The 23,329-nt window shown below is 44.4% G+C and overlaps 1 protein-coding gene across 1 annotated transcript in view; it reads right to left on the bottom strand.

The window, feature by feature from the left end:
- The window catches only part of LOC311131154 (protein kinase C alpha type-like), a 206,223-nt gene that overhangs the window by 83,238 nt on the left and 99,656 nt on the right, over positions 1-23,329 (bottom strand). The window contains 2 exon segments of the mRNA XM_084163991.1: positions 874-1,002; positions 6,920-7,031. Of these exon segments, the coding sequence (XP_084020117.1) occupies positions 874-1,002; positions 6,920-7,031 (241 nt within the window).

Genomic DNA, 23,329 nt, shown 5'->3' with positions numbered 1-23,329 from the left:
CTGGCTAAGCCCACACAGATATACCCCTACGTATGTTCAAAAAGGTTTAAAAAATGAACAGGGTTTGTCGTGACTGTACATGGGCTGTGGCCAAAAGTAGTGCACTATATAGGGAATAGGGTGCCATTTGGAAACCACACACAGTATTGATCTGTATACCAAAGGGTATTGACCCGTGTCTCTGTAGGCTGCAGACTGGCTTTTATTAAGTGATGGTTGCCTCACCTCCTACTGTCTCTGGGCTGCTGTCACTCAAAAACAGACAAAGGAGATATTTGGTATGACAACCAGTTCACTTCATCTATTGAACTGGGAACAGGTGTTTTTACAATGGAATGGTTTTCAAAGCCTGGGCCTATCGATGCGATTGACAGTTGTGTAAATAGAAATCGATGTAGGCTAAGGGAACACACATGTACACACACACACATGCACACACACACACACACACACACACACACACAAGAACGAACACACATACACAGATTGCCAGGAATCAGTGGTGATGACTGCCCGGTGGAAGCGATCCATGCTGTGAGTGGATTTGTGGCCAGAAGCTGTTTCTTTCTTATCAGTCAAGATGGGGCTGTAACAGGAAGCTGACAGCTAAAGTGGTTGGGGACTGATGGTTGGGACTGATTATGAAAAGGTAAGAGGAAGCTCTGTCAGCCATTACACATCACAACCCCACTGGGGAAGAAGGCAACGGACGTGCCTGAAATGGCACCCTATTCCCTTCATAGTGCACTGCATTTGATCAGATCCCTGTGGGCCTTGGTCAAAAGTAGTGCACTATAAAGGGAGTAGGGTGCCATTTGGGACACACACTGAGAAATAGATTTGTCTTATAGATGGTAAGGTCCGGAGGCCTACCTGTGACCTGCAGCTTGTCCTCTGTGACCTCACACTTCAGGTAGAGGCGTCCCCTCCTCTCGGTGTGGTCCGTCCCGCACATGCTGGGCACGTTCATCACACACTGATTGTGCACGTTCATGTCACAGGCTGAAGGGATGTAGACAGACAGAAAGAGAGAGACAGCAGGAGAGACGGAAGAAAGGTAAACAATCTAAAAATGATGGTTTAAGCAAAAACTGATGTGCTTTATTTATGAAGTCAAAAAGCCAGGTGTAGCCTCTAGTCTACAATATATAAACCCGCAATTAAAAAGACATGATGATAATCTAATATGCAGTATGATTAGAACAGCCAGTGTGTGCCAAAGTCATTTTCCAACCATAACATAATCCCTATTTATATATAGCCCTGAGTCATAATTAATATTACACGCCAGCTCTGGTGAAGAGATATTATGTACTATTTACCATTGATTTAAAGTCATTCGTGCTTTATCACATATGAAAATCATAAGACTGAGGGAATTGCACTAATGAAGCCACGCAGCAGCTTTGATAATGTATATTTAAAGATCTCTGGACAGAGTGAATCATGTGTGGGTTTTAGAGCGGAAATTGCTGGAAGGAATGGACAGAAAATGGAAATGCAGTTTTAAATAATGGAAAACATAATTGGGCAATATTACAGCATTGTAATTGAATATCATTGTGTCCTGTGCAGTACGAGCGATGTCAATAAAGTTATGTTTGAATGTACTTTGAGCACATCTGTCACATCTATTCCCGCTCCTCCCCTCCGGCGTTCGATGTCGCCGGTCTATTAACCACCGGTTCTGGCAACCCATCTTCATGCACACCTTTCATTACTCCCTGATTACTTACCCTTCATATAGCACTCCTTTGTTACTAGTCATCAGGTAGTATTGTTTGTGTTTCCATGTCAGACACGTCTGTTGTTTTGTGTCGTTCCATGTTCGTTGTTATTAAACTCACTAACTGCACCTGTTTTCTGACTCCCTGCGTCTACGTTTCAGAATACTACGTCACCAAATGGAAGCAGCAGTTAATCAGGACATCTTCCAGATGGTCAGCGAACAGAGACACCTACTTCGCCAACGCCACGACCAGCTGGCACAACTGGGGACGGCTATGGAAGAGCAGGAAAAGCCTTCCCTTCTTCATCACCTCCGCACCTGTACACAAGGTAATTCTCGGCCTCCCATTGCTCCAAAGTCACAATCCCACCATCACATGGTCGAGTATGAAAATTACCGCCTGGGGACCAGGATGTCGAAGGACCTGCTCTCTCGTACCCTGTGGTTCCATGACGGTTGAGGGCCCTGTGAGTGTTCACCAGCCCATCAATCAGTCCTACCGTATCGTTGGCCCCGTGTGTTGGGACGTAGATGTGGACATCCGCCAGGCTCTGGAAAGGGAACCCACTTCTACCACCTGCCCTCCAGAGCGCATCTATGTACCCACAAGGGTGAGAGATCGGCTGATGACCTGGACACACACATCCCTCACCGCAGGACACCCAGGTATCACCTGCACTATCCAATCCCTTTCTGATAAATACTGGTGGCCCCCTTTGGCGCAGGACATAGCCCACTATGTCAATTCATGTTCAGTTTGTACTCTTCTGATGGTTTTATCACCATTTTGATGATAGTGGACATATTCTCTAAATCATGCTGTTTCATCCCTCTCTATGGGCTCCCTACCACTCTCCAGGTCGCTGAGGCACTGTTCCAGCAGGTCTTCCGGCACTATGGCCTTCCGGAGGATATAGTCTCCGACCGTGGCCCCCAATTCACGTCACGGGTATGGAAAGCCTTTATAGAGAAGCTGGGGGTCATGGTCAGCCTCACTTCTGGGTACCGGCCTCAGTCTAACGGGCAGGTGGAGAGGATGAACCAGGAGCTGGGGAAGTTCCTGAGGAGTCACTGCCAGGACCGGCAGGGGGAGTGGGCCTGGAATATGCCCAGAATTCGATGCACCATTCCTCCACTGGGCTGACTCCCTTCCAGTGTGTTCTGGGTTACCAGCCAGCCCTGGCCCCGTGGACTCCGAGCCAGACCGAAGCTCCTGCGGTGGACGAGTGGTTCAGGCGCGCAGAAGAGTTATGGAACAATGCGTCTGGCTCTCCACCAGGAACCTCCCGCTCTGCCTGCCCTGTAAGAAGCTGAGTCCCCGGTTTGTGGGGCCGTTCAAGGTCCTCCGGAGTGTGAACGAGGTAACATACAGATTACAACTCCCCTCTAACTACCGGATCTCACCCTATTTTCACGTCTCCCTCCTCAAGGCGGTGGTTCCTGGTCCCCTGGCTGATGCCGTCCCCCACAACACCCCTCCACCTCCCCTGGACATCGAGGGAAGCCCCGCCTATGCCATCAGATCCCTCCTGGACTCCCAACATCGTGGGGGTCGACTCCAGTACCTGGTGGACTGGGAGGGGTACGGTCCAGAGGAGCGGTGTTGGGTTCCAGTGGACGACATTCTAGATCCCAACATCATCTGATTTCCACCTTCGCCGTCCGGACCGGCTCGCTCCTCGCCCTCGGGGCCGTCCCCCTGGCCAGTGTCGTCCTGCAGCTGGGGCCGCGAGTCAGGGTGGGGTACTGTCACGTCTACTCCCGCTCCTCCCCTCCGGCGTTCGACGTCGCCGGTCTGCTAACCACTGGTCCTGGCAACCCATCTTCACACACACCTGGCAACCACCATTACGCACACCTGCGTCTCATCATCAGTCACACTTGGACTTCATTACTCCCTGATTACTTACAATTCATATAGCACTCCTTTGTTACTAGTCATCAGGTAGTATTGCTTGTGTTTCCATGTCAGACGCTTCTCTTGTTTTGTTTCATTCCATGTTAGTAGTTATTAAACTCACTAACTGCACCTGCTTCCTGACTCCCTGCGTCTAAGTTACAACATCTAAAGCCTTGTTTCCATTGGAACTTAGAAATCAACCTGGGTTGGGCCTTGGTGGGCTATCTCGAATTGTGTTTCCACTGCCTCCAGAATTTAGAAATGATGTCATGTTGCTAGGTAGCCAATGTGACTATGCATCTAGCTTCGCTAATGTTGCTAGCTAGCTACCGGAATGTTGTAGAAAGTCCTTGCGCTACAACTAGCTAGATAGCAAGATGTTTAAGAAAGAATTGAATTCATCCTCACCACGCTGTAACTAATGTTACCCCATACTCCTGCCAGTACTAGCCAGACTGCCATGTACAGTATTCAGACCCCTTGACTTTTTCCACATTTTGTAACGTTACAGCCTTATTCCAAAATGGATAAAATAAAATCCTCATCAATATACACACACAATACCCCATAATGACAAAGTGAAAACAGGTATTTAGACATTTTAGCAAATTTATAAAACATTTAAACTGAAATACCTTATTTTACATAGGTATTCAGACCCTTTGCTATGAGACTCAAAATTGAGCTCAGGTGCATCCTGTTTTCATTGATCATCGTTGAGATGTTTCTACAACTTGATTTGAGTAAATTCATTTGATTGGACATGATTTGGAAAGGCTCACACCTGTCTATATAAGGTCCCACAGTTGACAGTGCATGTCAGAGCAAAAACCAAGCCATGAGGTCGAAGGAATTGTCCGTAGAGCTTTGAGGCAGGATTGTGTCGAGGCACAGATCTGGGGAAGGGTACCAAAAAATTTCTGCATTATTGAAGGTCCCCAAGAACACAGTGGCCTCCATCATTCTTAAATAGAAGAAGTTTGGAACCACCAAGACCCTTCCTAGAGCTGGCCGCCCGGCCAAACTGAGCAATCGGGGGAGAAGGGCCTTGGTCAGGGAGGTGACCAAGAACTCCAGAGTTCCTCTGTGGAGATGGGAGAACCTTCCAGAAGGACAACCATCTCTGCAGCACTCCACCAATCAGGCCTTTATGTTAGGGTGGCCAGACGGAAGCCACTCCTCAATAAAAGGCACATGACAGCCCGCTTGGAGTTTGCCAAGAGGCACCTAAAGGACTCAGACCATGAGAAACAAGATTCTCTGGTCTGATGAAACCAAGATTGAACTCTTTAACCTGAATGCCAAGTGTCACGTCTGGAGGAAACCTGGCACCATCTCTACTGTGAAGCATGGTGGTGGCAGCATCATGCTGTGAGGATGTTTTTCAGCGGCAGGGACTGGGAGACTAGTCAGGATCGAGGGAAAGATGAACGGAGCAAAGTACAGAGAGATCCTTGATGAAAACCTGCTCCAGAGCACTCAGGACCTCAGACTGGGGCGAAGGTTCACCTTCCAACAGGACAATGACCCTAAGCACACAGCCAAGACAACGCAGGAGTGGCATCGGGACAAGTCTCTGAATGCCAGCCAGAGCCCGGACTTGAACCCAATCGAATATCTCTGTTGAGACCTGAAAATAGCTGTGCAGCGACGCTCCCCATCCAAGCTGACAGAGCTTGAGCGGATCTGCAGAGAAGAATGGGAGAAACTCCCTAAATACAGGTTTGCCAAGCTTGTAGCGTCATAATTAATGTGGCAGGTTAGGAGAATTAACGTGTCAGGTTAGGAGAATGAGGTTTAGGTTAGGAAAAGGGTCAGGGTTAGGCTTAGCTAAAATGCGTAGCAGGTTAGGATAACTAAAGTGGCAGGTTAGGTGAAGGAGGTTAAGGTAAAAAAAAGGGTTAGGGTTAGGCTTATCTAAAATGCTACAGTTATCAACATTCGACTCATCGTGCAGTCCATCAGCCACGCAAAACGGTCTTGAGTGGCAACAAATTTGCCCAATTAGCTGATTCGCTTTCCATACACCCACTTACATTTACATTTTAATCATTTACCAGACGCTCTTATCCAGAGCGACTTACAGTTAGTGAGTGCATATATATTTTTTTCCATTTTTTTTTTCATACTGGCCCCCCGTGGGAAACGAACCCACAACCCTGGCGTTGCAAACGCCATGCTCTACCAACTGAGCTACATCCCTGCCGGCCATTCCCTCCCCTACCCTGGACGACGCTGGGCCAATTTTGCGCCGCCCCATGGGTCTCCCGGTCGAGGCCGGCTACGACAGAGCCTGGATTCGAACCAGGATCTCTAGTGGCACAGCTAGTGCCTTAGACCACTGCGCCACTCGGGAGACTTCTGTTGATCCTCCCACTTCTGTTGACACACCCACTTTCAGACACACTCCATGTATGCAGTTAGCCATGAATCGACAGGTTTGATAGGATGTAGCTAGCTAGCGTTCAATATGACCTGGCTAGCTAAAATCCATGCTAGCTCACGTTAGCTAGCTAGCTAGCTAGCTCATTTCAACTCTGATTTACAAGCTAAGGTTAAGCTAGCTAGCATTCGAGGGCTGACTGTTCTCATAAAAGTTGATTGTGTAGTGCAAGAAAAAATGAAGGATCAAGCTATGGTGGTAATTCGTGTCATGTCTGACTACTGCAGTACTGCTTGTCCATGTGTTAGCTAACAGCAACAAACTCAGATGAGCTAGTTAAACGTGTCAGCATCCAGACCAGCATTTTACATTTTTACATTTTAGTCATTTAGCAGGCACTCTTATCCAGAGCGACTTACAGTAGTGAGTGCATACATTTTCTATACTTTTTCATACTGGTTCCCCATGGGAATCGAACCCGCCACAACCCTGGCGTTGCAAGCTCCATGCTCTACCAACTGAGCCACATGAGACACAGCACCGATCAGCTGCTGGTTGCATAGTAACGGCATCACCTGGTTAGCACCAGCTGTGGAACTGGGCTGCTCTGGCCGGGTTTCCCCCGACCCAGCCCGATTTTCAGAATTCCATTTCAGAATATGTCCCCTAATTCAAAGTGCAAATGTAAACAGGGTTTAAGTATGCCATTGATACCAACTGACATTGCAGCTACATTCCAATATCAATACCGTACTAATAGCCCTTGCCCTTGGATAGAGTGCATACCCAATACGTTGCCTCATACTAAGTAGTATGCAAGTGTAGACATTTGGAACAGAGCCACTATGCATTATGTAGTGTGTATAGTGATTCCAAGTCTAAGTGGATGGAGAGGTACATTACTCACTGTCACACTTCATCCCCTGGTGGATGAGACCATACAGGAGAGAGCCACAGTGGTCGCAGAAGGTGGGGCTGCCATAGGTGTGGATCTTAAACTTGTGCTTGGTTCTGGGGTCCTGCAAAGACAAAGAGATATGGTGAGAAGTTAGTTAAGTATGATCATGTACAATCCGCAGTATGATCAGAGTGGTTGAGCAAAGGAAGAAAGGTACCCAAAACATTGATGTAGAGTTAGATGTTTTTTGTTTTTTTTACTCCAAGTTCATTTTCCACAGATACAGTAATGATGGAAAAACTATTCAACTGAGGCAGACATGACAGGATATGAAAAAGATATGAGAGTAATAATAAGCTTTGATAATCCTACACTGCTATTGGAATCAATACATGAGATAACATGAAATGAGTCAGCGCTAGTAATTTCCTTTTAATGAAAAACCTCAAAGAAAGCCAGTTTGTGCTAAAAACTTGTACTGTCTATACAAAGCATGTTCTACAGCACTGGCTTGACAACGTATCTTTCTATGAGGAAAAGAAAGAAACAAAAAGGAAATGAAATGAATTAAACACACAAGGCTAAGGGCTAAATCATTTCTGTTTAATATTGAAATAGGGATTTTTTTTACAGAATTACAAATGAGAGGATATAGTACTTTTCTAAATAGAACCATCTCAATCTCCAAACCTCTCATTCGCTTTTGCACTGACTGGCTGCTGTTAAATGGTGTGTAAAAATAAAAAGCTGTCAAAAACTTGTCCCGCAGGCTCTAAATTCCAGCGCTGATTGTGCATTGATTGCAATCGGCACGCTTGTTTTTTTTATGAACCACTCATATTTGGACCAATACCCATGATCAAAAACTCAAGTGGTTGTCCAATCAATTAACTTCAGCCACACTTGAGGTGAAAATCCAACTTCTACAGTAGGTCAATTGTCTGAGCCACAGCAATGGCTGCACCTTATGTTACATTTTTACTTTTGACTAGATGGAACTGATCTAATGTACAACAGTACTCTCTAAGTGCAACTCTTACATATACAGTGCCTTCAGAAGGTATTCGCACCCTTGACCTTTTCCACATTTTGTTGTGTTACGAAGTGGGATTGAAATTAATTTAATTATAATTTTTGGTCAACGATCTACACAAAATACTCTGTAATGTCAAAGGGGAAGAAAATTTTGACATTTATTTAGGATTGCCATAACAAAGGGGTTGAATACTTATTGACTCAAGACATTTCAGCTATTCATTTTTTATTAATATAAAAAACTTCAAATTCCACTTTGATAGTATGGGGTATTGTGTGTAAATCAGTGACACAAAATCTAAATGTAATCAATTTTAAATTCAGGCTGTAACCCAACAAGATGTGGAAAAAGTAAATGGGTGTGTATACTTTCTGAAGGCACTGTGCATGTACTGGGACATACAAATAAATGGAACAGTGACTTTGTAGCAGTAGTGTACACCACATTAAATTCCGAACTGGTAATAGCAGCAAAAACAGTCTTCAACTGTACATACCAATAAGCTTTGTTGTAATTGGGTGAAAATGTGTCACTCCGTAATTGGTTTGTGTGAGGCAAAGAGCAACAGACCATGGCCTTCATGTATCAGTTCAGTACCTTGCTAATACACAACCCCGTCCTCCAGGCGATGCTGGTGCATTTTAAATCAGTCTTATACACTATAAATGATTTGGTATACATTATGATTTTTGTTTTTGTTTTAATGGAGAATCACAGTATATCAATCTGTTTCAAAGAAAGTAGGTGTGAAACTGATTAGATGACTAACAGATGTCAGAAAAGTAAAGGAGAAATATATTATACACCAATGTTGATTTGGGGTTTCACTAGAGTTGTAGACATGTTCTAGTAATGTATATCATTATGAAATAACATGTTTGAACTGACGTCACAGCACCCCGGGTGCTAACTCCTCAAACTGGAACTTCAACAATTGGGGGAAAAAACAAACACTGACCTTTGATCAGTGTATAGGGGCCACTTCATCCTACATTACTATTACAAAGGAGAAAATACATAATCTAATTTTAGCTGAGATTTTACAGCCAGTCAAAGCAGTAGACTTCTGACACCATATTATTTTCTGACATGATTATCTCTCCCTGCTTATCACTGGATCATCAAGGGCAGCTCTGAAGTCAGTATACAGCCCAGCTCTGAAGTCAGTATACAGCCCCTCCAGCTGCCATCTGCAACACCTGGATAGGTGTGCTGTGAAACTGATCCCAGACCAGGGTAGGAGCGTTATTGAGGCCAAAGAGCATTGTGTGCCAATATACACTAAGATTTGTCCAAGATGAAATAGGAGAATTTGTCCAAGATCAAATAGGAGAGTGGAGCATGGTGAACAAAGATAAAAGGTCTAAGCGAGTGTAGGAGATCAAAAGGAGAGAAAATGTGTCCCTTTATCTGTCACCCCTACAAACAGTATTGCAGCCTATCATAGTTCAGTATGGTAGAGCATGGTAGACTCCCTGGAGCAGTAGCACTACATGTCTGGCTTTATGTTGTAATCTCCTAACGTGACTGTGGGGGGGTTTACAGCCCCTATTTAGAATCAGGACAACCCGTACAGCTTTACGAGATGCAACACGTCACCAGATCCTTGTTCGTACTGGAATATGGATAGTCAAATCACACCAATTATCATAATGACTCACTTTTATATCCACGGAGAACAGGAAGTTAGAGATAAAAGAGTTAGTCCTACACGGGCCGGTCAGAACAGAGTATGCCGAGCTTCGCTGGAAATTAAATCTATTGTTAGCCTATCTTAAAAATCAAATAACTGAAATAAATAAGAGATTAAAAGATATTGAAGTAAAGTCAATTACGATGTTCAAAAGAGATCGAGACATGTTGATAATAATGGCATTAAAGAGATCATGAGATAAAGAAGAAGATTTGAGATGGGGCTCTGCATGTAGAAAATCTACTTCATACCTACAGTAGGGCTGTGGCGGTCATGACATTTTGTCAGCCAGTTATTGTCATGCAAAGAAATGCCAGGCTCACGGTAATTGATCATTAATTAACATAAACACATTTACTATCGCCAGGCCTCCACGCATACAAGCTACATACAAGAGGCTGATGCGCGCCTTTGCAACATCTACATTTTAAAAAGTATAATAAATCAATTGAATATACACCATCCCAATAAATCCATTACTTATTTTATTCAGGTCTAAAGAAACATTATGATTTTAAGAAAATGTATTTCAGAAGAAAATAATACGAGTTGGCCTACTGTATGTTATCTGGTAATGCTCCATGCCATAGGCTGTAGGCTTGTTCATTTAGCAGACAAGAGATGCTTATAAGTCCCATGCCATTATTTTACATTATATGATTTTATAGTCAGAAGAATATAATTGAACTTGAAATAAAAACTATATTTCTCCCATTCCGGAGCGAGTGCGCATATGAACTGGCTATGTTGAGCATAAAAGTGATAATTTGAAACAGGTCCTATATGCTAGATTTAGAGTTATTTGGCAACTTTAGTTGTGAAAGATACAAACCTTAGAATGTCTTAGAAATCAAAACATATATGGGCTGCATGACGCAACTATAGGCTATTGATGATTTGAGAAAGTAGCAAAAAAAGCTTGCACTCTGTTCCTTGCCTCAGGCTGCACAGCTGTTCTCTCATCAAGTGATCATATTTTCACCCATCAGACTATTCTCAATTTAATCTGGTCTTTACTAATATGTCAAATGGGCATGAACAGGGACAGGGGAAAAAAGACATGTCATCTGTATAATCTCGAATAGCGAATGGAGGCCGAGCGCTTTCCCGCCGGTCCGTTTTCAATGATGATGGGTAGGCCACTTTGGTTTTATAGCGGAGCATGTGCTTAATATGAGCAGCTGAGACATAAATATAGGAACACTTATTTCACTCCACGCATCAACCACTGTTTGAGGAGCATGCTCTCGCTGCCTGATGGGTAATATTCCGCCCAGACTATGTATGCCATGGGCTCTCCAACCTTGTTCCTGCAGCTACCCCGTGCTTAATTTGGGAAACCAAGTGAAATCTGTTCGGGAACATCGATGGTAACATAGTTTCACAACAAAAAATATTTCAGCGCCTCTGCACGCTCGAGAAATGAATAAAGGAGAGAGAGGAGGAGATGGTGAGATATTCTATATAGCTAAAGGTAATGTGTCACCCAATTCAATACGAAGATATTAAAACATTCCCTATTACTAGGTTATTCAAAAGGAGATTACCGTTGACTCAAAGGTCACATGGAATTTTACTCAGGTCATGACTGCCGGTGTGGTGGTAATAAGGTCACCGCAACATCCCTACCTACAGTATGTTTTGTAGTTATCTGTGGTAGCCCTTACCCTAAAAAAGGGAAGGGTCTCCTCAGTATGTGGTTTGAAAGTGATCTATACTTCCCTATAAAGGGTAAGGTCTATGTTACAGCTTACTTTGCTGTTGAACTATGAAATGAAAGAGTGTAATGCAGGCCCTCTGAAGCCAATGTTACAACCATAGAACTAGGAATTAGAATACTAAGTAATTGAATAGGATCACTATGGTGACAACATTCACGTTTCCGTGTTGCAGTCAGTTGTTTCAATGCTACAGTCAGTTGTTTCAATGCAACAAACTAATTCCATTGGCTTGCCTGTCAATAACTCTGTGTTTTCTTGCTTGCATTTTCATTTTCAATACTGCACTCTTTTATAGATGAGAAAACATTCCAGCTCTTGCTCGACTGAAACTCCCTTTGGGGCAATTTCTAAAGTAAATAGGTGTTGGCAATATTTCTACCTAGGACAAATATGGGGGATGGTAAGTAAAGTTGCATGTCCTATCTTGCACTTAATCTCATTAAGAAACAAAGGTCAATACAGTAGGGAGTTCTTATCTCTTTCCGTAGACTGTTCCGGATAGAGGCGATGTCAGATGCCACAGGAATAGTGGATCATGGCATTGCAATAGAATAGCAAACTGAGATCATGTTGTTATGTGACATGGTTGGAGGCCTGATGTAAATCGCACATCAGCATCATTGAAGGGAGTGCATTGAAAGTTGCATTTATGTATACGTGTTACTAATTTGAGGAGAAATGGTACATCGGAAGGAGTACACATATGGAAAATCTGATCTGATATTCATTAGCGGCATGCATCACACTCCCTACTCATAATCCATACTCAAATTGGAGAATACTGCCAACTGTGTGTCACTCACAGCCGAAGCGTCAACTGAATTAAATTGTCAATATGCCATGACTAGGCCAATGCCTCAGTACTCAAACTGCATGGAAAACTTGGGACTGATTCATTCATATTTCCCATGCATTCAACAGTGTGTGATACAGCGAATTCATCCTTTCGCCTGAAAATTGGAAGGCTGCCAGTTAGTCAAGTGGCATACTACATTCCAGATTTTTTCTCTATTTCAGCCATAAGCCTCTTTTAGAGAGTCCAATCCAATCTTTTTAAGTGGATTTGCATTGAGAACCCCATCCAGACTACCCCTTTGCAATGAATTTCGTTTGATGTGAACACCTGGCTGTTTATAAAACTGGAAACCTCTCGGAGCGCTGCTCTCTTTTCCAGGAAAGTGGGGTTGAATGTATGCTCCCACTGAAGGAAGCTTGGAAAAAGCAGCCAAAAATAACTCCTTAGTCTCCTCGAGACACAACCTAACACTGTCTGCCAAAAAGGGAACACACTTAATGAAAGAAGAGGGAGAGAAAGGGAACGATGCTATATGTCTTGTTGAGGGGTGATCGAGAGCTAAGCGAGGACGTACGATGTGATTCACTCTGTCATTTATCCTTGTGTCTCATTGACACTTGGTCCAGCCTGAGGACTCTGGGACACTCTCCAATAGAGCTGGGCGATATCGACAAATATCCAGATCGCGATAAATTGCCTGAATTGACGCGATTACGATAAATAGAACTATACGTTTATAACATTCATGTGCACCACAGTTTGTTTTATTATCCTTTAAACTACTAGCTTGATAGCTGTAGCCATCAATTGTCCTGTTAATAATCACCCATTCTAGCAAAGTTATTTCATTTCAAACATTTCTCTAGTATAGGCTACTTATCGCAATGAACGATATCAGCAAAATGCCTGCGATAAATGATTGGTATGGTCGTTGTCGATTATTTTCGGTTTATCGTCCCAGCTCTACTCTTCAAGCTGTCTCACCTCTCCAAGCTCCCCAGCTGTCTCAACTCTCCAGCTCCCCAGCTGTCTCACCTCTCCAGCTCCCCAGCTGTCTCACCACTCCAGCTCCCAAGCTGTCTCACCACTCCAGCTCCCAAGCTGTCTCACCACTCCAGCTCCCAAGCTGTCTCACCTCTCCAGCTCCCCAGCTGTCTCACCACTCCAGCTCCCAAGCTGCCTCACCTCTCCAGCTCCCCAGCTGTCTCACCTCTCCAGCTCCCCAGCTGTCTCACATTACAGTTGGAATTAACTGGGCACCTTGGCGCACACCATTTCAAGTCGCTTTCATCCCACTCCATCCCCTTGTCGTGTTGGATGCTACATTAAGGCCCCGGAATAAAAGTGTCTGAGTGAGTGTTTGTATTTTAATTGCATTGTCGTCTCCTACTTCTCGCTCACACACACACACGGCAAACACCCCCTAATTAGCTGTCCGCACTGTATGTTCGGCGAAGCAGACAGGGCTGGTTAAAAGGAGAGGGGGAGGAAGGGAGAGAGAGAGAGTGAGAGAGATACACAGCAAGACAGAGACACAGAGAGAGAGAGAGAAAGAGAGAGAGACAGACAGACAGAGAGCATGAGAGAGAGAGACAGACAAACAGAGAGCGAGAGAGAGAGACAGACAGAGACAGAGAGAGAGAGAAAGACAAACAGAGAGCGAGAGAGAGAGACAGACAAACAGACAGACAGAGAAAGAGAGACAGACAGACAGAGAGAGAGAGAGAGAGAGAGATACAGACAAACAGAGAGCGAGAGAGACAGACAGAGACAGAGACAGAGACAGAGCGAGAGACAGACAGACAGACAGACAGACAGACAGACAGACAGACAGACAGAGAGAGAGACAGACAGAGACAGACAGACAGACAGACAGACAGACAGACAGACAGAGAGAGAGAGAGAGAGATAGACAGACAGACAGAGACAGAGAGTGAGATAGACAGACAGACAGAGACAGAGACAGAGAGACAGACAGAGACAGAAAGAGAGATAGAAAGGGTTGTCGCGCCAGCTGCAGTTACTCATGTCCACCCACACACATCTGATCCTGAAGGATTATCCTCTTGTTTTCCATGTTTTGCCTTGTTCTCTCCTTCTATGAATAAGAGGAGGGGAGGAGAGTCATGTTCAGCTGCAGAATACTTTATCTATTGTTTTTATCTCTGGTCACGTCAGTTAGCATGGGTATTGAAAATGCTTGCTGACTGGTTTAGGATTTCCCTTCACAAGATAATTCACAGGAAGCCTACAGTAAAGTTATAAAGAGAGAAGGTGAAATCTGATTGTGAATATAAATGAGCAAGCTTTTAATATGAATATAAATAGCAAGCGTTTCGTCATTCAGGTGCGTGTTAACAATCCCCCCTAACAGATATGCCAGGCACTACATAAATGGTCACTGGGGAGAGACACGATGTCCCACACTTTGGCCGTATTACCTCTAAACGAGTATGTCTGACCAGAGGAGGGTGGGGAATGTGGACTGTGGGGCTGAGGACCCACCCCTGTGGCCAGTCTCTCATTAGGATCTAATTGGGCCTTTCACCTTGGCCTTTCAGGTCAGACCTGGTGCTATGTTAGCGCAGGGTTTCCCAAACGGTCCCGCTGGGTGCAAGTTTTGGTTTTTGCCCTAGCACTACACAGCTGATTCAAATAACCAACTCATCATCAAGCTTTGATGATTTTGATCAGATGTGTAGTGCTAGGGCAAAGACCAAAACGTGCAGCCAGGAGTTTGGGAAACCCTGCATTAGCATAGCAGTTAGCGTAGCATTCTGTGGGGGATCAGGTTACAGGATTATAGGAGATGATTGACTGGTTTGTACAGGGAAAACATCATTGCAGCTGGATGGAGCAACAACATCAGCATGGATCCTTTTCTTGGCTGGACAAAGTAGTGGACAAATTGGTTCTTAATTGAGATTGACGGCAGAAACGATCTATGGCTGCAACCGATGGCTACGCTTGAGATTACATTACACAATGGGAATCACATTCATGAAGAAAATATATTAAAATCAATTTGCATGCTAACCTATTGTTTCTCTTTTTAGCGAATCGTTGCCTGTTTTTCTCTTGGACATGGTGGTCCTCTCCTCCCCAAGTTAATGAGAGTGGCATGACTGGAGTGGAGCGTGTGAGCGAACCGGACCAACCAGGCAATTAAGTGGTGTGTGTGCGGAGCACGGAGGTGACAGCATTACATCAGCTAGTAATGAGACACGGTGAGCTGGGATCATCAAATCTGACCTGTTACGCCTACGCTCCTCTTGGGGAACTACTGGGTATGCAGGCTTTTGCACCAGACCTAACATTATAACACACCCGATTCAGCTAATCAACGTTCTGATATAGAAAGTACACACACCCCTGGACTTGTGTTACAAGGTGGGATTCAAATGGATCTTATTGAGATTTTGTGTCACTGGCCTACACAGAATAACCCATAAAGTAAACGTGGAATTATGTTTTTAGACATTTAAGTCAATAAGTATTCAACCCCTTTGTTATGGCAAGCCTAAATAAGTTCAAGAGTAAACGTTTGCTTAACAAGTCACATTAATTGCATTAACTCACTCTGTGTGCAATAATATTGTTTAACATGATTTTTGAATGACTACCTCATCTCTGTACCTCACACATACAATTATCTGTAAGGTCCCTCAGTCGAGCAGTGAATTTCAAACACAGATTCAACCATAAAGACCAGGGAGGTTTTCCAATGGCTCGCAAAGAAGGGCACCTATATTGGTAGATGGGTAAAAAAAGATATATCCCTTTGAGCATGGTAAAGCTATTAATTACACTTTGGATGGTGTATCAATACACCCACACTACAAAGATACAGGCGTCCTCCTAGCTCAGTTCCCGGATAGGAAGAAAATTGCTCAGTATTTAATGGCTGTGATAGGAGAAAACTGAGGATGGACCAACAACATTGACAGAGTGAAAACAAGGAACAGTACAGAAGGAGTGTAGAGAATAAACATATTCCAAAGCATGCATCCTGTTTGCAATAAGGCACTAAAGTAAAACTGCAAAAAAAATTGACAAATAAATTAACTGTATGTCCTGAATACAAAGTGTAATGTTTGGGGAAAATCCAACACAACACATCACAGAGTACCACTCTTCATATTTTCAAGCATGGTTGTGGCTGCATTATGTTATGGGTCTGTTTGTCATCGGCAAGGACTAGGGAGTTATTGGGGATACAAATAAACGAAATAGAGCTAAGCACTGGCAAAATTCTACAGAAAAACCTGATTCAGTCTGCTTTCCAACAGACACTGGGAGACAAATTCACCTTTCAGCAGGACAATAACCTAAAACACAAGGCCAAATATACACTGGAGTTGCTTACCAAAACGACTGAGTGGCATAGTTAGTTTTGACTTAAATTGGCTTGAAAATCTATGGCAAGACTTGAAAATGGCTGTCTAGCATTTGACAGAGCTTGAATAATTTTTAAAAGACTAATGTGCAAATATTGTACAATCCAGGCGTGCAAGGCTCTTACAGGACTTACCCAGAAAGACTCACAACTGTAATCGCTGCCAAAGGTAATTCTAACATATATTGACTCAGGGGTGTGAATACTTATGTAAATTATATATTTCTGTATTTCTTTTGTAATAAATGTGCAAACATTTCTAAAAACATGTTTCGCTTTGTCATTATGGAGTATTGTGTGTAGATGGGTGAGAGAAAAAAATATATTTAATCCATTTTGAATTCAGGCTGTAACACAACAAAATGTGGAATAATTTTTGCAACAACTAAGAGCGTTGAAGCGCAAAGCAAAACTTCCCCGCTGTTTTGGTCCCATTGCTACTACACTGTAACAACATGAAGCGAACCTGTGCAAATGCGCAGATACTGTGTGTGACTGTGTGAGAGCGAAGTCTTGCATCTCGCTCATCGCAATATCTACGGTGCTGCTCATGGCAACGTAATTTCACTGAGTCTACCGTTAAGCTGCAAAGACGAGAGGGCCAATCTCCAGACAATTTACTATAAGGAAATAAGAAGCTATCAATATGAAACGATTACTTGTTCTCTTCATTCTGAGAAAATTTGAGTAATTGTGAAGATAAAAACATTGATTGCCAGTTCTTTTAGAGGAAATTAAAGTACATACAACCTCCAGATGATGATGATGACGTATTGATAAAAATGACTTAGTCACACTTTATTGGCCCAAGACCCAGGAGGCAAACCGATTTAAAACGCAGGCAAACAACAGTGGAAAAAGATTTGATCAAATCAGAAGGGCTTTTAAGTTCTTATACACAACAACATGGCCGTCTATTTCATTATTCACTCTGTTCATCTCTGTGCAGTGAAGACATGTCTGTTGTGCAGTGAAGACATGTCTGTTGTGCAGTGAAGACATGTCTGTTGTGCAGTGAAGACATGTCTGTTGTGCAGTGAAGACATGTCTGTTGTGCAGTGAAGACATGTCTGTTGTGCAGTAGCAGGCCTACAGGTCTTGCCTACAGCTACACGGCTTTGTTCTTATATATTCATAAAGAACGTGATTAAAATGTCAATACACTGTTACCTACGAACCACAAACGTGATTATAATGCCAATACACTGTTACCTACGAACCACAAACGTGATTAAAATGCCAATACACTGTTACCTACGAACCATAAACGTGATTAAAATGCCAATACACCGTTACCTTCGAACCACAAACGTGATTAAAATGCCAATACACTATTACCTACGAACCACAAACGTGATTAAAATGCCAATACACTGTTACCTATGAACCACAAACGTGATTAAAATGCCAATACACTGTTACCTACGAACCACAAACGTGATTAAAATGCCAATACACTGTTACCTACGAACCACAAACGTGATTAAAATGCCAATACACTGTTACCTATGAACCACAAACGTGATTAAAATGCCAATACACTGTTACCTACGAAGCACAAACGTGATTAAAATGTAAATACACTGTTACCTATGAAGCACTCTCCCCCATGCAGTCACCTTACCACAATATTACGGCACTGTACTAGGAGCACCAAGCTACTAGTCACTAGGCTACAGAGATAAATTGAGCTGTATTTTAAAGGACCACTTGTCAAGGATATAAGCCCATTTATTCTATGAATGGATCAATGTCTCACACACCCTTCTGGGGAAAGCACTAGCTCCTTTTGCAGGATATTGTCCAGCTCATGCAGTAAGCAAGGAGAGACCACTGGGAGAAATACAGGCAAAACATCAATATGTTTGATCCTATATGGGATGGCAATATCCACAACTATGCACTGTGTGAACCATGGCTCTTCCCATACACTCTTAGAAAATAAAGTGCTATCTAGAACCTAAAAGGGTTCTTCGGCTGTCCCCATAGGAGAACCCTTTGAAGAACAATGTTTTAGTTCCAGGTAGAACCCTTTTGGGTTCCACGTAGAACCTTTTCCCCAGAGGATTCTACATGGAACCCAAAGAAGTTCTACCTGGAACCAAAAAGGGTTTTGCCTGGAACCAAAACGGGTTCTCCTATGGGGACAGCCAAAGAAACCTTTAGGAACCTTTTTTTCTAAGAGGGTACCATTACTCTAATTCTCATGTATACCTCTGCAGTGTTTTTCACCAATGTTTTTAACTCTCTTTTTCTCTCTAGCTTTATTTGCAGCTAGAATGAGGGGCATTATTCTGGGAAATGTGTTTCTTGCTTGCTCCATGAGAAGTAGTGGAAGTCATCATTGGCTTTGATGGACTACCTTAAGCAAGTAAGTGTGTGTGTCTGGTGACAGACGAGAGGGGCTATCTGTGGCATTGAATCGCAGATCAAAAAGAGATAAGGGCATTAGCTGATCAAACGGCTGGCGGGGCCGAGTGGGGAGATAGATGAAAACAAACAGCGCCGTCACAGCCACACTGTCGGAACCAGTCGCTAATTAGCAGGCCTCATGCACTTTCTCTCTTAGCGCTTCGTAATTAGCACTGCGTAATTAGCGCTGCCATCGCCAACCAGCCAACCAGCGCTGGTTAATTACCCATCTGCCGGGGCGGTGCAGCAGGGCATCCCCCCAAAAAAGGGGGGCGGGTGGGGGTTGAGATGATGTTAGCAAGTCTGCGGGGGTGGGTTGGGGTGAGGAGGTGGTTGGGATCTTCCAATACCGGGGTTTGCCTGGGATGTTTCACAGTAATACTGTACATTAGTGATACATTCAACATGCCTGGATGAGGAAGTTTATGACTTGAGGAGCTTACTAGAACGTTAATGTCAACTTAAAAGACTGAAAATGGTCTTGTTGATTACACATCATACAACAAGAGAAGAAGAATAATTTAAACTAAATGAAAGGTTATAAAAAAGAATGGCATAAATCAGATGCTTCCATTCATAGAGACTTCCAAAACAAACCACACTTCCACCAAGCCCTCCATGTTCTCGACATGATATCTCATTAATGGCCAGTGGCCTTGGTTGCCCCCCTCACCCCTCCTTTACAGCTAGTTGATTGACAGTTAGGTAAGCTGTGGAATCCCTCACCACGGCCGTGATAGCCATATATAAATACCATGATCCATTCACTAACTCTCCCCTTGACAGAGCTTATCTGTCAGCGGCGTGGCTGTTGGGAGCAGCTGCTGTCGTCAGCTCCGAAGACTAGCCGGCTACCGTGAGACCTTCTTAAAAGACCCAAAGACCATCGATCTATGCCAACAGGGAGGCTTGGCGAGGCTAGCATTGTGCACTATCCACTCTGCAAACCTGAGGCAGATGCGGTTAGCGGTAGTGCTAACAGACCAGGGCCATTGTAAAGTGTTGATCCGGTCACCAGGGGTTGTGTGTCGCCTATCGAGCGTATCATCGATCCGTTCCAGTCGGAAGGCAGTGGATGCGTCCCAAATGGCACCCTATTCCCTATATAGTCCACTACTTTTGACCAGAGTTGACTCAAAAGTAGTGCACTAAAATGGGAATAGGGCACCATTTGGGACGTACACAGTTTGACAAGCAGCCAATCTGTCCTTTGAAATACCTGATAAAGTGGGGTGGCTGTTATGTTCTATTCACTTTAGATCAATGGTCTTTCCAACATCAATGGAGTCTGTAGCAGTAGGAGTCCACTACTCTAGGTCCACCAGTAAGCACATTCAATAATAGAACCCCCATCCACTCTCATGAGACAGCAGTGGAAGATAAAGATAGGGAGAGATACAATGGTAGATGGAGAGAGAGAGAGAGAGAGAGAGAGAGAGAGAGAGAGAGAGAGAGAGAGAGAGAGAGAGAGAGAGAGAGAGAGAGAGAGAGAGAGAGAGAGAGAGAGAGAGAGAGAGAGAGAGAGAGAGAGAGAGAGAGAGAGAGAGAGAGAGAGAGAGAGAGAGAGAGAGAGAATAATGGTGTGTTTGGCGGGTCATTTCGGGCCAGAGTATGGTATCAGTCATTCAAGTGCTTGCCCTCATACCCGCCCCCTCCTCTCTCTCTAATCAGTCTGGCTCCTCTGGGCAGGTAACTGGAGAAAGAACTCCCACCCGGCAGTCTCAGCCAATCAATAGGGCTCTTACTGGGAGTACAGGGTGACCAACCTCCACTCTGGGCCAATTAGGGGAGGTCCTCTAAGACTGCTATCGGCAAGTACTATCATACCCACTCACAATACTGCATTACAATCCAATCACGCCTACACACTTTTCCACTGGAGGACCTAAACAACACTCACAGCGTGGCCCTGGACAAGAAGTAGTGCTGGAGCCAATATCAATTAGATTTGAATGGAAATCTGAATTGAAATGGGTGCATTGCAATGTCAGAATCGGGGTTGTTGGATATTGAGTGAATTCACACAGGAATTTCAAGGAGTGTATTTACGTACAGTGTTTGTGTCGAGAATGTACTTGTACATTACTGTATGAGGTTTGGAAATTAGATGTGGTAACATTGGGTCAGTTGCTCAACATCAATATCCTTCAGGGCAATTCAAACAGACATACTCTTTCTATATATCATGAGATCATTTTGAATTCAGTTTTTTTCAAGCAATATAGAAATATAGAAATAGTATGTCTGTTTGAATTGCCCTGAAGGACATTGATGTAGAGCAACTGACCCAATGTTGTATGTCTACCCCAAGGCTGCTTCCTCCCTCTCTCCCTTTCTTAAGCTATCAATCCATTCTTCCCCTCCAATCCACATCCATACCTCCCCTACACTCCATGGAAACCCAGGCATCCATCCATACACTACAAGGAAACCCATCCATCCATCCATCCATCCAATCCAAGGAAACCCATCCATCCACCCACCCACCCACATATCCATCCATCCACCCATCCATCCATCCATCCATCCTTCCATCCATCTACCACTCACTCATCCACCCACTCACCCACCCCCATCCCTTCATCCATCTCTACAATCCACTCCAATGAAACCTGGGCAGCTCACCATGGCACTCTGACCCACTGAGTCAGATTACATGTGTCATTATTTCACACTGTGTTAACAGGAATACTAAGGTCATCCAGTCATGAAAGAGGAGCGTGGTGCAAGAGAGTCAGAGTGAACACAATGTCTCACCTTAAAGATGGTTTGAATAGTAAATACACTGTCCGTTTGGGCCCTCTGGCCAACCGTCACAGGAACAAACAGGCATCAACACACATACACACACACACACCCCCTTGCTGTGAGCGGGAACAAGCCCCAGGTTTGGGAAGGTAGGGGGTGCAGTCTCTTTGGCATAGGATGGAGTATGTTGGCGATAGATGGCCGCGTGGCTCTGCAGGTGGTCCGTACTGTCAGACAGAGTGAGAGGAGGAGGGGAAAGAGGGATGAGAGGAGGGGGAGAAGAGACAGAAACAGAGGGGAATAGGGCTAAACATAGCTCCCTCTGCTACAGCTTCTGGGCTCTGATTATACACACACACAGGCCCCACGCACGCACTACGCACGCACTTACACACACACACACACACACAGCCTCAGCCTGCCTTCCATGGGGTAAATTAAAGTTAGCTTTTAGTACAGCAGCAGATGCAGGGTACCAAATCTTTACTATCCAACATGTCATTCCCAACAGGGAGAATCTATCCCTCTTTGTCAGGGCACAGAGAGAGCTTGTCTTTTGTAGTCGTGGTAACTGGTGCGAGCAGAAAGAGGGAGAGAGAGGCTGTTTTTCTGCTGCAGTGGCTCAAATACATCACCATGCTGTCACTTCCACACACTGGAAGCAGGGGGGCTCATCTGCCCCTGGTTCACACACCCCTCTGATCCAACACTGTCTACAAGCAGGACAGCAGTCGGGTGTGTGCTCTCAAAACAGACTTTGAATGACATAGGGTCCCACAAGACTCTTCCAGGTTCCAAAGGGTCACCGCATCATATCTAGAGCACTGGAGGGTCACAACACCAGACGACCCCCTCAGGGTGCATCGATCGTCGCCATGCTTCCCTCCCAATTCCTTTCTCCCCCGTCTCCCCATCTCTCACACCTTAGTGTGAGGTGACATTTGGCGGCGGCGGTCTGGGAGCCGCTCCCCGTGAAGAAGTCACTTTCTCCCGCCTGGCCGCCCACGGTGACAGCCATCGCTGCTCCCCTCCGCCAAGTCACAACCAGAACACAACAATGCCACTTCCTGACGTGGGTAATTATACAGCACAGATAGACAGAGAGAGTAGAGGTGATGAGGAAGAAGAAGAGTGAGAGGAAGAGAAAGGGGGAGCCAGATGAAAGGCAGGGAGAGAAATAAAGGGGAGATGAGAAACAGTTAGAGAGAAAGATGAAGAGAGAGTGGTAGAGACGATGTTCCTGTCAGTGAAGCAGTGTCATTTTAGATTAGTTGTATTAGAAAGTGAGTTTTAAGGCGGGATACACTGTAATTTCATCTTGACAGTGAAGTGAAGTAACGTCAGTCAGTGTAAGGACATGATTATATTCACAGCCAAACCCTTAGCATACTCCATTTGCTTCAGTCAATCCCTTCTCTTCCATTTAAAACACGCCCTAGCTAGGCTTGACTAGGCTAGTAGCGAGTTTCATCCACAGATAAGGCTTCATTGAGATGCTAACAATGTTGTGGAATTTAGCATGGGGCAGACCTTTCTAATGTCAACGGTGCTAGCTTAGCAGCTAGCTGGAGGTGGGTCACCAGAGCACGCTAACCCTCAACCCCCAAACCCCCACCC

Source organism: Coregonus lavaretus (genome assembly GCF_964263955.1).
Source record: "Coregonus lavaretus genome assembly, chromosome: 6".
NCBI classification, from domain to species: domain Eukaryota; kingdom Metazoa; phylum Chordata; class Actinopteri; order Salmoniformes; family Salmonidae; genus Coregonus; species Coregonus lavaretus.
This window is presented reverse-complemented; position numbering and strand designations above follow the sequence as displayed.